General features: G+C 46.5%; 1 protein-coding gene across 2 annotated transcripts in view; it reads left to right on the top strand.

The window, feature by feature from the left end:
• Positions 1 to 1,403, top strand: part of LOC127452053 (rhombotin-1) — a 32,980-nt gene extending 31,577 nt beyond the window's left edge. For both annotated transcript variants that reach the window (XM_051717218.1, XM_051717211.1), the window contains one exon: positions 850 to 1,403. In XM_051717218.1, the coding sequence (XP_051573178.1) occupies positions 850 to 955 (106 nt within the window). In that variant the 3' untranslated portion in view covers positions 956 to 1,403. The remainder of the gene's footprint in view (positions 1 to 849) is intronic.
• Positions 1,404 to 12,446: the final 11,043 nt, after the last annotated feature.

Genomic DNA, 12,446 nt, shown 5'->3' with positions numbered 1-12,446 from the left:
GATAAGTGTGGGTGAGAAACCAATTCCTTTTAACCTATGAATCTCCACTTTCATATTATTCTTTGTTTCTGGGCGATTTGCATTCTTCATGCTTATCGCCACCTACTGGGCAGGGAGAATTTATACTAAAAAAGGACTTATTTATCTATTTCTCACCCACGCATTATATCACTTCTGAAGATATATATTTAACCACTGGAGTCTTTTGGATTACTTCTATGTTGCCTATGTACATTTGGTGCTTCCAAATTCTGGTCACCATTCACTTGTGTGGACCTACAGAGATGAGCTATTCTTCTAAAAATCTTAATTTCTGTTCAGTAGAAGAAAGTTAGTCAAACACATCTGGGATGGCATGATGGTGAGTAAATCATGAGAATTTTCATTTTTGGGAGAACTATCCATTTAACTCTCTTTAAGCACCACTACTGCGATAAATGTAACGAGCCACTAGTATAATTTTGCAAAAATGTCACAACAGTACATAACTTTCATGCAAACAGGTGGAGTAAACGACATGAAAACGATGTTCCATAAACCAGTTTCACACCCAAACTATTCCGTGAAAAACTTCAGATACCTGAATGAATTGTTTGCCATACAAATAATTAAAAATCACCTTAATCTCTGAATTAAAAACTGACAGATCTCTATTGTATGATATTTTAGTGTGTGTGTGTGTGTTCATAGAGATGCACTGTTTTATTTTACAATCTGCTACTACCCAGTTTTGTTTTGTTTTTTTGGGGGGTTCTTGCAGAAAAATTTGGACTTTGTGTGAATAGACCTTGTCTGCTTCAAGAGAAAATCCTTATTTGTTAACCCATACATTTTTTGATTCTCTTGCAGGTTTTGCGTGGGTGATAAGTTTTTCCTAAAGAATAACATGATTCTGTGTCAGATGGACTATGAGGAGGGCCAGCTCAACGGGAGCTTTGAGACACAAGTTCAATAGCCAGTCAAACGATGGCAGCGGTAGCTCTTGGTCCACACACACATGCATACACACGCTTATGTGCGATGGATGTTCTGCTGCACTTAGAGAGAAGAGCATCTGTCTGCTTGCCTGCAATACTTTTTACAGTACAAGCCCTATTGGTCCCTGAGGACTCCATTGTAAATGTACTACTTTTGGCCCTTCCTGTCCCCAACACTAAGCAGTTACACATTTTGATGTACAGTTGTGCCTGCTTAGCTGAGCACTGTATTGCCTGTATGGTTTTTGTGATTGTTTTTCTGTTTTGGTCTTTCACTTTCTCTTACGTTTTCTTTCCAACTCTCTCTTGTTCTCTCTAATGCGTCTCTGAGAGTATGTACAGTCTGTTTATAAATTGGAACATTTATTTTATGAAACTGTAATGCAATTTTATTACCAGTGTGAATTAAAAAGATTCTTAAATGTTCATAGTTGAGTTTGTTTTCTGATCCCAAAACCAAAGCTTGAAGAGGCTGGCCCATGTATCAACGATGTAATTATTGAACTCTTAAAATGGCTGAAGCTTCAAGATCATTTATCAGACAACAACAAAGATATAATAAATTATAAACATTTTATATACAGAAATGGCATAATGAAACAGCATATTTTAATTGCTGAAGGACTAATACACGTTGTTTTGAGATTAATTAAATAAAGTCTTATTTCGAATAAAGCAAATTAACTGAAAAACTTACTGTTGTTGTTGTTGTTGTTGTTGTACCACAACAGACCTTCATTTTCCTATACAAGTAAAGTCTTGTCAAACTTGAGTGTCGTCTGGTTCTGACTGAAGTCACAATTTAGGACTCCGTTATCATGGGGTCTTTAATATTCAAATGCATTCAAAGTCACTTTTATAACCATTAGTTCTCAATTACCACTGATGACCAAATTATATTTTGCATTCTTGTTTGACACAGAACTAATTTTTAAAAATATAACAAGGTTTTCAATACAAGGACTCGTAATGAAATGTTGTCTGGAGAAAAATAACAGCATGTTATTTATATAACAAAAATTAAATAAAAAAAACTTAAGAGCAATTTGTCATGCCACCTTGTGTTTTTCAGTCTTTCTATGGCACAGAGGCATTGTGACAGTTAAACTGCTCTCTCAAAAGCAGTGTGGCTTTTCCGAATGGCTTTCATGAACAAAATAAGTGCAATTAAAGGATTGCGACTGAGGTGACACAATCTTCTGTCCCATTACTTTTGATTTTCATCTGTTGGTGGTAATTCTTGTTTCTATGAGCTCTGAACCACAGGAGAGCTGCTTCACAGAGTATCTGCCATTTAAAGCAATTAGTTTCATTCATTGTGGGGAAGAAATGGAAAGGGAATCAGTTGGGGTCTTACAGCATATTGAAATTTAATTTACAGATGTCCAACACTTAAAGCAGACTCTTTGCTAAAGTTTTGCTAAATGGAGCCTTTCATGCTATTCATATGGAAACTCTCCTCATTTCCCAGAGTGCTTTGAAACTTCTAACTTAAAGGGGCACAAAGTATTAATAAAAAAAAAAAAAAAAAAATCCTACACATTGAATTTTTATTTATTTATTTTTAAGGCTGTCTAACTTAAGAAATAATGCTGAAAGAAACTGTCAATTTTTAAGGTGCATTTATGACAGTTTCTAAGACTTTTAAAGGTTAAGTGTGCAAGTTCTGTGCTTCTAGCACGCCAAACGTCATGGTTACTGGTGTAACCTCCGTTCCCTGATGGAGGGAACAAGACGTTGGTGTCAATGTAGTGACACTAGGGGTCACTCTTGGGAGCCCGAGACACCTCTGGTCTTTGATAAAAGGCCAATGAAAATTGGCAAGTGGTATTTGCATGCCACTCCCCCGGACATACGGGTATAAAGGAGCTGGTATGCAACCACTCATTCAGGTTTTACGCTGAGGAGCCGAAATAAGGTCCGGCCATTTCAGCGGGTAGTTCAGCGTTGTGGCAGGAGGGACCAACGTCTCGTTCCCTCCATCAGGGAACGGAGGTTACACCAGTAACCATGACGTTCCCTATCTGTCACTCACTCGATGTTGGTGTCGATGTAGTGACACTAGGGGTCCCTATACAAAATGCCACAAGGCTGAACGGTGTTACGTAAACTGGCGGTGTGTGGTGGGCAGACTTGCTGTGTGCCTCATAGCCAGCACACCAGGTCAACACGTAACCTCCCCCAACACAGTTATGAGTGTCAAACGGCCCTTTTTGGGGACAAGTCGACTACCCAAAGATAGAGACAGGCTTAACCCAGTCGTTGCCTCTTTTCCCTTTCTCTTTTTCCACTCCATAAAAAAGAAGGGGGATTATCCGACTGGGCCGCCAGGTCTAGTCGGGGGGTGTCCCTTCCAAGGGGAGGACACCGCGGAGACCACACCTCGCCCCAAGAGATGGGGGGATATTTTTAAGTGGAAAAATACGTCACATGGTCTTTCCAACCATGTGGGGAGCCTTCAAGGTAGATCCTGCCCAATGGGGGAGGAGTTACTACAAACATGGAGACTGGGGCAGAGGGGCTCTGCCCAAGGAAGACGCAGTTTGCCAGCAGTGAAACGAACTAGCGGAAGATATAGATCGCATGGGGTTTAGCCTTAGAGGGAACCACCACATGCGGAGCACCTACCCCAGAACAGGGCTCTTAGTTAGTGCGTGTACTGGGCCGGCAGTGAGTCTCTCCGAAAACTCGACTGCCACAGGGCTCGGAGGAAGTCAACCAGGGAACAAATTTTTTGAACACTACTGGGAATTAACGGCGCATGTCTTCAGCTCAAAAGGAGGTGGAAGGCGCTATGTGCAAGTGATACACCCAGCCGGCTATCCCGGGCTTATCCGCTTAAGTTGCATGCCACTACCTGGGATGAAACCGGTTCCACCCGGAGGTTGTAGAACCTTGCAAAGGTGATGGGTGTTGCCCAGCCCGCTGCTCTGCAAATGTCTGTTAGAGAGGCACCTCTGGCCAGGGCCCAAGAAGCCGCTACACCACGGGTAGAATGAGCTTGTAGCCCTAACGGAGGCAGCATGTTTTGGGCGAGATATGCCATGGTTATGGCTTCAACGAGCCAGTGGGTGATCCTCTGCTTGGAGACAGCGCTTCCTTTCTGCTGTGCACCAAAGCAGACAAAGAGCTGCTCAGAGACTCTAAAGCTCTGCGTGCGATCCAAATAGATGCGTAAAGCGCGCACCGGACACAGCAACGACAGGGCTGGGTCTGCCTCCTCCTGGGGCAGCGCTTGCAGGTTCGCCACCTGGTCCCTAAAAGGAGCGGTGGGAACCTTGGGCACATAGCCCGGTCGGGGTCTCAGGATCACGTGAGAATAGCCCGGACCGAACTCCAGGCACGTTTCGCTGACAGAGAACGCTTGCAGGTCACCTACTCTCTTGATGGAAGTGAGCGCAGTCAGGAGGGCAGTCTTCAAGGAGAGTGCATTAAGCTCGGCTGACTGCAAAGGCTCAAAGGGGGCTCTCTGTAGACCCTGAAGAACTACGGAGAGATCCCATGAGGGAACGAGGGGCGGTCTGGAGGGATTCAGCCTCCTGGCGCCTCTTAGGAACCTGATGATCAGGTCGTGCTTCCCTAAGGACTTACCGTCAACTGCCTCGTGGTGTGCTGCTATGGCAGCAACGTACACCTTCAAGGTGGAAGGGGACAGCCTCCCTTCCAGCCTCTCCTGCAGGAAGGAAAGCACTGATCCGACTGCGCATCTCTGGGGGTCTTCGTGTCGAGAAGAACACCACTTAGCGAATAGACGCCACTTAAAGGCATACAGGCGCCTCGTAGAGGGGGCCCTAGCCTGAGTGATCGTGTCTACCACCACGGGTGGTAGGCCACTTAGGTCTTCCACGTCCCGTCCAGGGACCAGACATGGAGATTCCAGAGGTCTGGGCGCGGGTGCCAGAGGGTGCCCCGTCCCTGAGAAAGAAGGTCCTTCCTCATGGGAATTTGCCAGGGGGGAGCTGTCACGAGGAGCGTGAGGTCTGAGAACCACATCTGGGTGGGCCAGTAGGGTGCTACCAGGACGACCTGCTCCTCGTCCTCCCTGACCTTGCACAGGGTCTGTGCAAGCAGGCTCACTGGGGAAAACGCATATTTGTGAATGCCAGGGGGCCAGCTGTGTGCCAGCGCGTCTATGCCGAGGGGAGCCTCGGTGAGGGCGTACCAGAGCGGGCAGTGGGAGGATTCTTGGGAGGCGAACAGGTCCACCTGTGCCCGACGAATCAACTCCAAATCAGCTGGACCACCTGAGGGTGGAGTCTCCACTCTCCCCTGAGGGAAACCTGCCGTGACAGCGCGTCCGCTGTAGTGTTGAGGTTGCCCGGGATGTGAGTGGCTCGCAGTGAATTGAGGTGCTGCTGACTCCGGAGGAGGAGACAGTGGGCGAGTTGTAACATACAGCGAGAGCACAGACCACCTTGGCGGTTGACATATACTACCGCTGCCGTGCTGTCTGTCCGAACTAGCACGTGCTTGCCCTGGATCAACGGCCGGAACCTCCGCAGGGCGAGCAGAATTGCCAGTAACTCGAGGCAGTAGATGTGCCAACGCAGTCGCGGACCCGTCTAGAGGCCGGCGGCTGCGTGCCCGTTGCAAACAGCGCCCCAGCCCATTTTGGAGGTGTCTGTTGTGACCACGACGCGCCTGGAGACCAGTTCTAGGGGAACACCTGCTCGTAGAAACGAGAGATCGGTCCAAGGGCTGAAAAGATGGTGACAGCCCGACGTAATGGCCACGCGGTGTGTCGTGGCGCCATGCCCGTCTCTGGACTCGAGTCTGGAGCCAATGCTGAAGCGGCCTCATATGCATCAACCCGAGCGGGGTGGCCACCGCCGAGGATGCCATATGCCCCAGGAGCCTCTGAAAAAGTTTCAGTGGAACCGCTGTTTTCTGTTTGAACACCTTCAAACAGGCCAGCACTGACTGGGCACGCTCGTTCGTAAGGTGCGCCGTCAAGGAGACTGAGTCCAACTCCAAACCGAGAAAAGAGATGCTCTGAACCGGGAGGAGCTTGCTCTTTTCCCAGTTGACCCAAAGCCCTAGTCGGCTGAGGTGTGAGAGCACCAGGTCCCTGTGTGCGCATAACCCGTCTCAAGAGTGAGCTAAGATTAGCCAGTCGTCGAGATAGTTGAGAATGCGAATGCCCACCTCCCTTAACGGGGCAAGGGCAGCCTCTGCGATCTTCGTAAAGACGTGAGGAGACAGGGACAGGCCGAAAGGGAGGACTTTGTACTGATACGCCTGACCCTCGAACGCGAACCGCAGGAAGGGTCTGTGTCGAGGAAGGATCGAGACGTGAAAGTATGCATCCTTCAGGTCTACCGCCGCGAACCAATCTTGATGCCGGACGCTCGCTAGAATGCGTCTTTGCGTCAGCATCTTGAACGGGAGTCTGTGTAAAGCCCGGTTCAGTACTCGCAGGTCCAAGATTGGCCGCAACCCACCGCCTTTTTTCGGTACGATGAAGTAGGGGCTGTAAAACCCTTTCTTCATCTCGGCTTGAGGGACAGGTTCTATCGTGCCCTTCCGTAGGAGGGTAGCGATCTCCGCGTGCAGGGTAACAGCGTTTTCACCCTTGACCAAGGTGAAGTGAATACCGCTGAACCTGGGCGGGCGCCTGGCGAACTGAATCGCGTAGCCGAGTTGGACGGTCCGGACCAGCCACCGCGATGGATTGGGAAGCGCAAGCCATGCGTCCAAATTCCCACGAGGGGGACCAAGGGGACAACGTCGTCGGACGTACCGGCAGGTGGGGCCTCGTGGCGGGGCGGAGCGCGAGGTGCCACAGCACGTCGTGGCCGTGCTGAGTCTAGGGACATCGAAGCACTTACCTGGCTCCTTGTGACCACCCCCGGAACAGCCTGAGACGGGGGAGGAAGAGGCCTGCCCTCATAACCTGTGTAGGCTGCCACATTGGGGGCTGCTGTGTGCCACAGCTGGGTACTCAGGGGCAGAAAGGGCACCGTTGGAGCGCCAATCCTGCAAGAAAAAGCCCGTGGACGGTAGTCGTGGTGACGACCGTACACACCGGGTATGTGACCCAGGGAGGAAGGAAGCCGCTCTTTTGCTGAACTGTTGGGTACCGCAGCCACTTGGGCGTGCGGCGAAATCAAACGAAAAGGCAACAAAAGATTTTCCACCTGGCCCTCCACTGGGGGATGGAGTGGTCTTTCTACCAGCTCCACCCTTGTCCCTGGGTTGCCCATCTCAGGGGCACTTCGAGGACCTCCGTGGGTTCTTCGGCGCCGGCTGAGAGACGGGTGGCTTCGGCTTCCTGCGGTGGGCTACACGCCGGGGCCGGGCCGGAGGGGCGGGCTGCGGTGGAGCCGGTGCAGTCACCGCAGGGGGACGCCCTTGGCGACGAGCAGATGGGGTGCGGGATCTTGAGCCGCGCCGGGGCAGAATGTGCCAGATTGCTTCTGTCTGCTGCTTTACCGTCGAGAACTGCTGGGCAAAGTCCTCAATGGTGTCGCCGAATAGGCCCGCCTGGGAAATGGTGGCAGCAAGGAACCGTGTCTTGTTGGCCTCACCCATCTTGACCAGGTTGAGCCACAGGTGGTGCTCCTGGACCACTAGTGTGGCCATCATCCGCCCGAGAGACCGCGCCTTGACCTTCATCGCCCGGAGGGCGAGGTTGGTTGCCGAGCACAGTTTCTGCATCAAATCTGGGGTGGAACTACCCTCGTGCAGTTCTTTCAGCGCCTTGGCTTGGTGGACCTGCAGGAGAGCCATGGCGTGCAGGGCAGAGGCGGCTTGTCCAGCAGCGCTGTAGGCCTTAGCCGTCAGGGACGACGTGAGCCTACAGGGCTTGGACGGGAGCTTTGGGTGTCCACACCAGGTGGCGGCGCTCTGTGGGCATAAGTGCACCGCGAGCGCCTTATCCACCGGGGGAATCGCCATATAGCCCCTGGCCGCCCCACCATCGAGGGTGGTGAGAGTGGGGGAACTGCGGAGTCGGGGTCGGGCAGTAAAAGGTGCCTCCCACGACTTCGTCAGCTCCTCATGCACCTCCGGGAAGCATGGCACTGGAGCGGGGTGTGGCTGTTTTGAGCAGCGAGCCCAGAAACCAATCATCAAGCTGTGAGGGTTCAGGGGAGAGTGGAGGGTTCCACTCTAGCCCGACGCTCGTGGCCGCCCGGGAAAGCATGTCTGTCATTTCGGTATCGGCCATTCATAAATGCTGCCTCCGTATGGGTCGCGCCCAGCGATCATGACCATCCGAAGTTGAGAGAAAACGACCGCAACCAGGAATAACACACGATCGGAAAGGCATCTTTAGAAAGACGCGTCTTTAAAAAGATGTTCTGTGTGTGTGCTCTTTTAGAGAAATATACTCTTTTAGAGGGGAAAAACGCTCTTTCAGAAGATATACTCTCTATTTTTCTGCCGAAGCGCCCAGGGGCGTTCTCTGCAGTGCACCAGTGCAGAGGAGGGAGAAGCCGCTGAAATGCGCCGTCAGATCCAGCAGAGGTGAATGAACAGTGCTATTCAGCTCATTGAGCATGACCGTTCGGCTCCGAAGAGAAAATCTGAATGAGTGGTTGCATACCAGCTCCTTTTATACCCGTATGTCCGGGGGAGTGGCATGCAAATACCACTTGCCAATTTTCATTGGCCTTTTATCAAAGACCAGAGGTGTCTCGGGCTCCCTAGAGTGACCCCTAGTGTCACTACATCGACACCAACGTCAAGTGAGTGACAGATAGGGAACCAAATTGTTAAAATAATTATTGTTTTTAAACAGGCTTCATGAACACTCCCTTTCACCTTTCAGTGGTCGGAAAACAGATATTCCCACCTCAAACTCACACCAGGTCAGGAAGCTCAAACAAACAGAACAAAAAATGTATGGTGCCACAGAGCTCCAGTGTTCACACTGTCGGGGAAATTACCCTATCAGTAGTTGTTTCCATCCAAGTTGCAAATTTAATTTATGCAAAAACAATATGCAAATAAAGCGGCGTTTCAATCCAGTGTGTTTAAAAGAACAAAATTGTCAAATTGTAGCCACTGTGACTCTTTAATTAATAAAATACTTTCGGCTTAGAGCACACAGACAAAACACTCTAGAAGAACATGTCTCATGTCTGGGAGCGACAGCGCATCACACAGTTCTGGGAGCACTATGTGTGTGCAATCCTCCTTCCTTTGTTTCTTTGCCATGCAGATCTATAATATATTATAATACATATGTGTCAATAAACCTGCTCTTTGGAACAGTCCAAGGAGTTTATCCACTAAATGTGTTTTTATTATAGTTTATGCGCATTTCTTCTTATCAAATAAAACATTTATCCACCTCAAGCGAGCGTATAAGTTTATTTGGTTGACTTTGCACATTAAAGTTGGACAGGAGAAAAAAAATTAACGTTGAAAAAAATACACACTTCACCTTTAACTTTTATTCTATTAGATTCTGACTGTTGTAGCTGTGAAAGTGATGTTAGATGTTAGGAAGTAATATTATGTACAAAAAATATTTTTCACAAATTATTTTATATATATATATATATATATATATATATATATATATATATATATATATAACCCCAATCTGAGGAGGAACTGAAAAATATTTTTTTGTCTATGTTTGTGGGATTTGCATCACCTAAGGCCCAACTAACATAATCCGTTTGTTAGCACACACACATGTATAAGCAAAAGAAAACACCCAGACAAATACACACGCACAAACACAAAACTAAGCTGTACGATTCCGATCACAAAGAGTGATTTGACATGTAATTTCTGTCATCAGCACAATAGTGATAAAACTGCTTATTTTCACAGGTGCACACGCACTGGGCGCATGTAAACATAACAGGCTATCAAGTCGAAGAATAAAAGCACCCAAACAATTGCCAAATCATCATAAACTTTTAACATCGTTCCCCACCTGCATCAACGAGACATTTACAACCACACATGGAAAACATGTGGATTTTGACCTTTAGGCCAGACACTTTCCACCCAAATTGTTGAGAATGTGCTTATATTGTGGATGAAGAAAGGCTTTCTGGAAAGAGCAGCTCCAGCAGAGAAGCAGACCAGCTACATCATTTGCTAACAAATAAATCAAGAGTACATTGTGTATTAATTAGAAATTCATTAAAAATTCAGACTCACCGGCAGGTGTGCAAATAAAGGATTAGCGAGACAGCAATTACACCACATAAGAGTACCTTTTAATTGCAGACCCTGAACTGATTTACAGAGGGAGAAAATCAGCCTCTGTGCAAGACGCCTGATTGCTCATTTTCGATAAAAATAATGAGGAAAAGACCGCATACACAACTACACACCCAGATCATCCCCAGCTGCAGCATTACCTCACAAACACACACACACACCTACACCTACGTACACCCATCTTAAGTGTACTTATGCTGCGTTCCATTCAACTCGGAAAGTCGGATTTTCCAACTTCCTACTGGGAAAGGTGCAATGGAATGCCACTTGAAGTCATAATTCTAACTTGGAAAGTCGTGTAGAAATTTTAAACTCCGATTTCGCCGAGATGAAGGTGCGTGACGTCACACAAACTTGTCGGCACCCAGGGAGATATACAAAATAAGTGATAAACATTCACTTTTATTAAATAACATCGATAAATGAGTCAAAGTTCCTACATTACATGATATTAAAGCTTGTTTAACAAGCGTTAGCAGAGTAGCAGGTGTTCAGTACATGATAAATTATACTCCCTTTTGATAATCGTACACCTGTAGCATAAATGCTAGCATTGCAGATTGTTTCTGAATTGGGTTACTAAGAGAAATCTTTGGTGACAGTCAAACACCTGCTAAGCTAACAGGAGCATTACAATTTTCTTTCCTTAAACGTCATCTTCCGAGCATCAGGCAATGGAATGCATTTATGGTTGGAGATCGGAGATATCAAATAGGAATATCCAACATCCGACTAGAATGGAACGCAGCATAAATGGTAATTTAAAGGTGAAACGTGTATAATTAAAACTACAGGTGCTTTGTCAGTGCTACGATGCATTTCTCTGTGCAGCCACCACTAGATGTGTTTTAAAGTGGTCCTGCCATGAGGAATCAAATTTTCTTTTTTTCTTTTGACATTGAGTTTACTGTACTATAAAAACATAAAGTATGTTTCAGAACTCAATACTTCCTCCCTAGTCCAAAAAGAACATTTAATGACACCAGCCTGCAAAAACCACTCATTCTCTACTTCCCTACATCACTTGGGGGCCTTCATTAATGCATGACCACCTCCACAGCAAGATACCTGGCTGTGGAAATGTATTGACTCTGCATAGCATTCTGAAGGATGACAACATTAGAAAAGAATGGTTGAAGATTATTTTTAACAAAGTTCCTGATCAATCAATGTGGGATTATATGTTTTGTTCTGCACATTTCTCTATGGATTCTTTTGAGAACTATTATGATTCAGACTTTGCAAAGAAACTTAATTTGAAAGATGGAGCAGTGCAAACTATACTGGACATGACAGCAATCCCGGTGAGTAACACATTTAATACTACTGTTTCTGTTTGTACTTGTTTGACATGTGAGGAAATGCACAGTCAGCCATTTTTAATCGCAAAATAAACCATGATCAGGACTCCAACGCAGAGCGGCTCATGCTTATTACAAGGTTACTTACCAAAGAAATACATAATTGCTCACAAAATATTGATGTGAGATTAATTTATTTTATTATGTAAGAAGAGCGCTGAGTGAAACAAAAGACAATGGTGTAGTACAAGCTAGTGGCTGCTGTCTCATCTTTCTTGTATTAGCAAGGAAATCCTGTATTTTGGCCAAAATAAATGTGTCAGGACACACATTATGCCATATTTAAGCAGCGAAACTGTCGAGGGTGATACCCTTCCCCAGTCGACCAGTGAAATGATCAGGGGTGTGACTCCCCACCCGGCAAACATCCCGCATTTCCTATTAGATGGGAGGCAAACACCGAGTCGACTGTCCATAACAGATGGATACAGATTTATTAAACCTTTACATTTGCAGTGTGTGTAAGTCTGGAATACTTTCACTGTTCTCAGCTTTATATAGCATTATTGTATCATCAAATCTTGTATGCCTAATAATATAAGTATTTGGGAGCAACAGTATGCCGACTTTGTTCAGATTTCGATTGTTATTTCAGTCAGAACAACTGTAGTAGTTTGACTGCGTGCTTCCCATAAATTGAGATATATAGCTATTAAGGATTGCCTGGACTGAGTGCTTTCAGGGGATTTTGTAAATCGCATGCATGTTTTAATTCTTATTCTTGGAAAAAAGTATGGTTGGGGGTGTTTGCACAATCATAACACAGTGAAATTTTGAAGGGCCAAAATTTCACTGTGTAATTCACTAAAATATTGAAATTTTAGAGGGGCCAAAAATAGATGGAAAAGGATCATTTAATATTATATTATGACATTTACTAACATTATAAGTGAACCTCAAGGAAAAGAATAAAGTAAAAAAA

The sequence above is a fragment of the Myxocyprinus asiaticus genome, chromosome 2, assembly GCF_019703515.2.
Source record: "Myxocyprinus asiaticus isolate MX2 ecotype Aquarium Trade chromosome 2, UBuf_Myxa_2, whole genome shotgun sequence".
Classification (NCBI taxonomy): domain Eukaryota; kingdom Metazoa; phylum Chordata; class Actinopteri; order Cypriniformes; family Catostomidae; genus Myxocyprinus; species Myxocyprinus asiaticus.
This window is presented reverse-complemented; position numbering and strand designations above follow the sequence as displayed.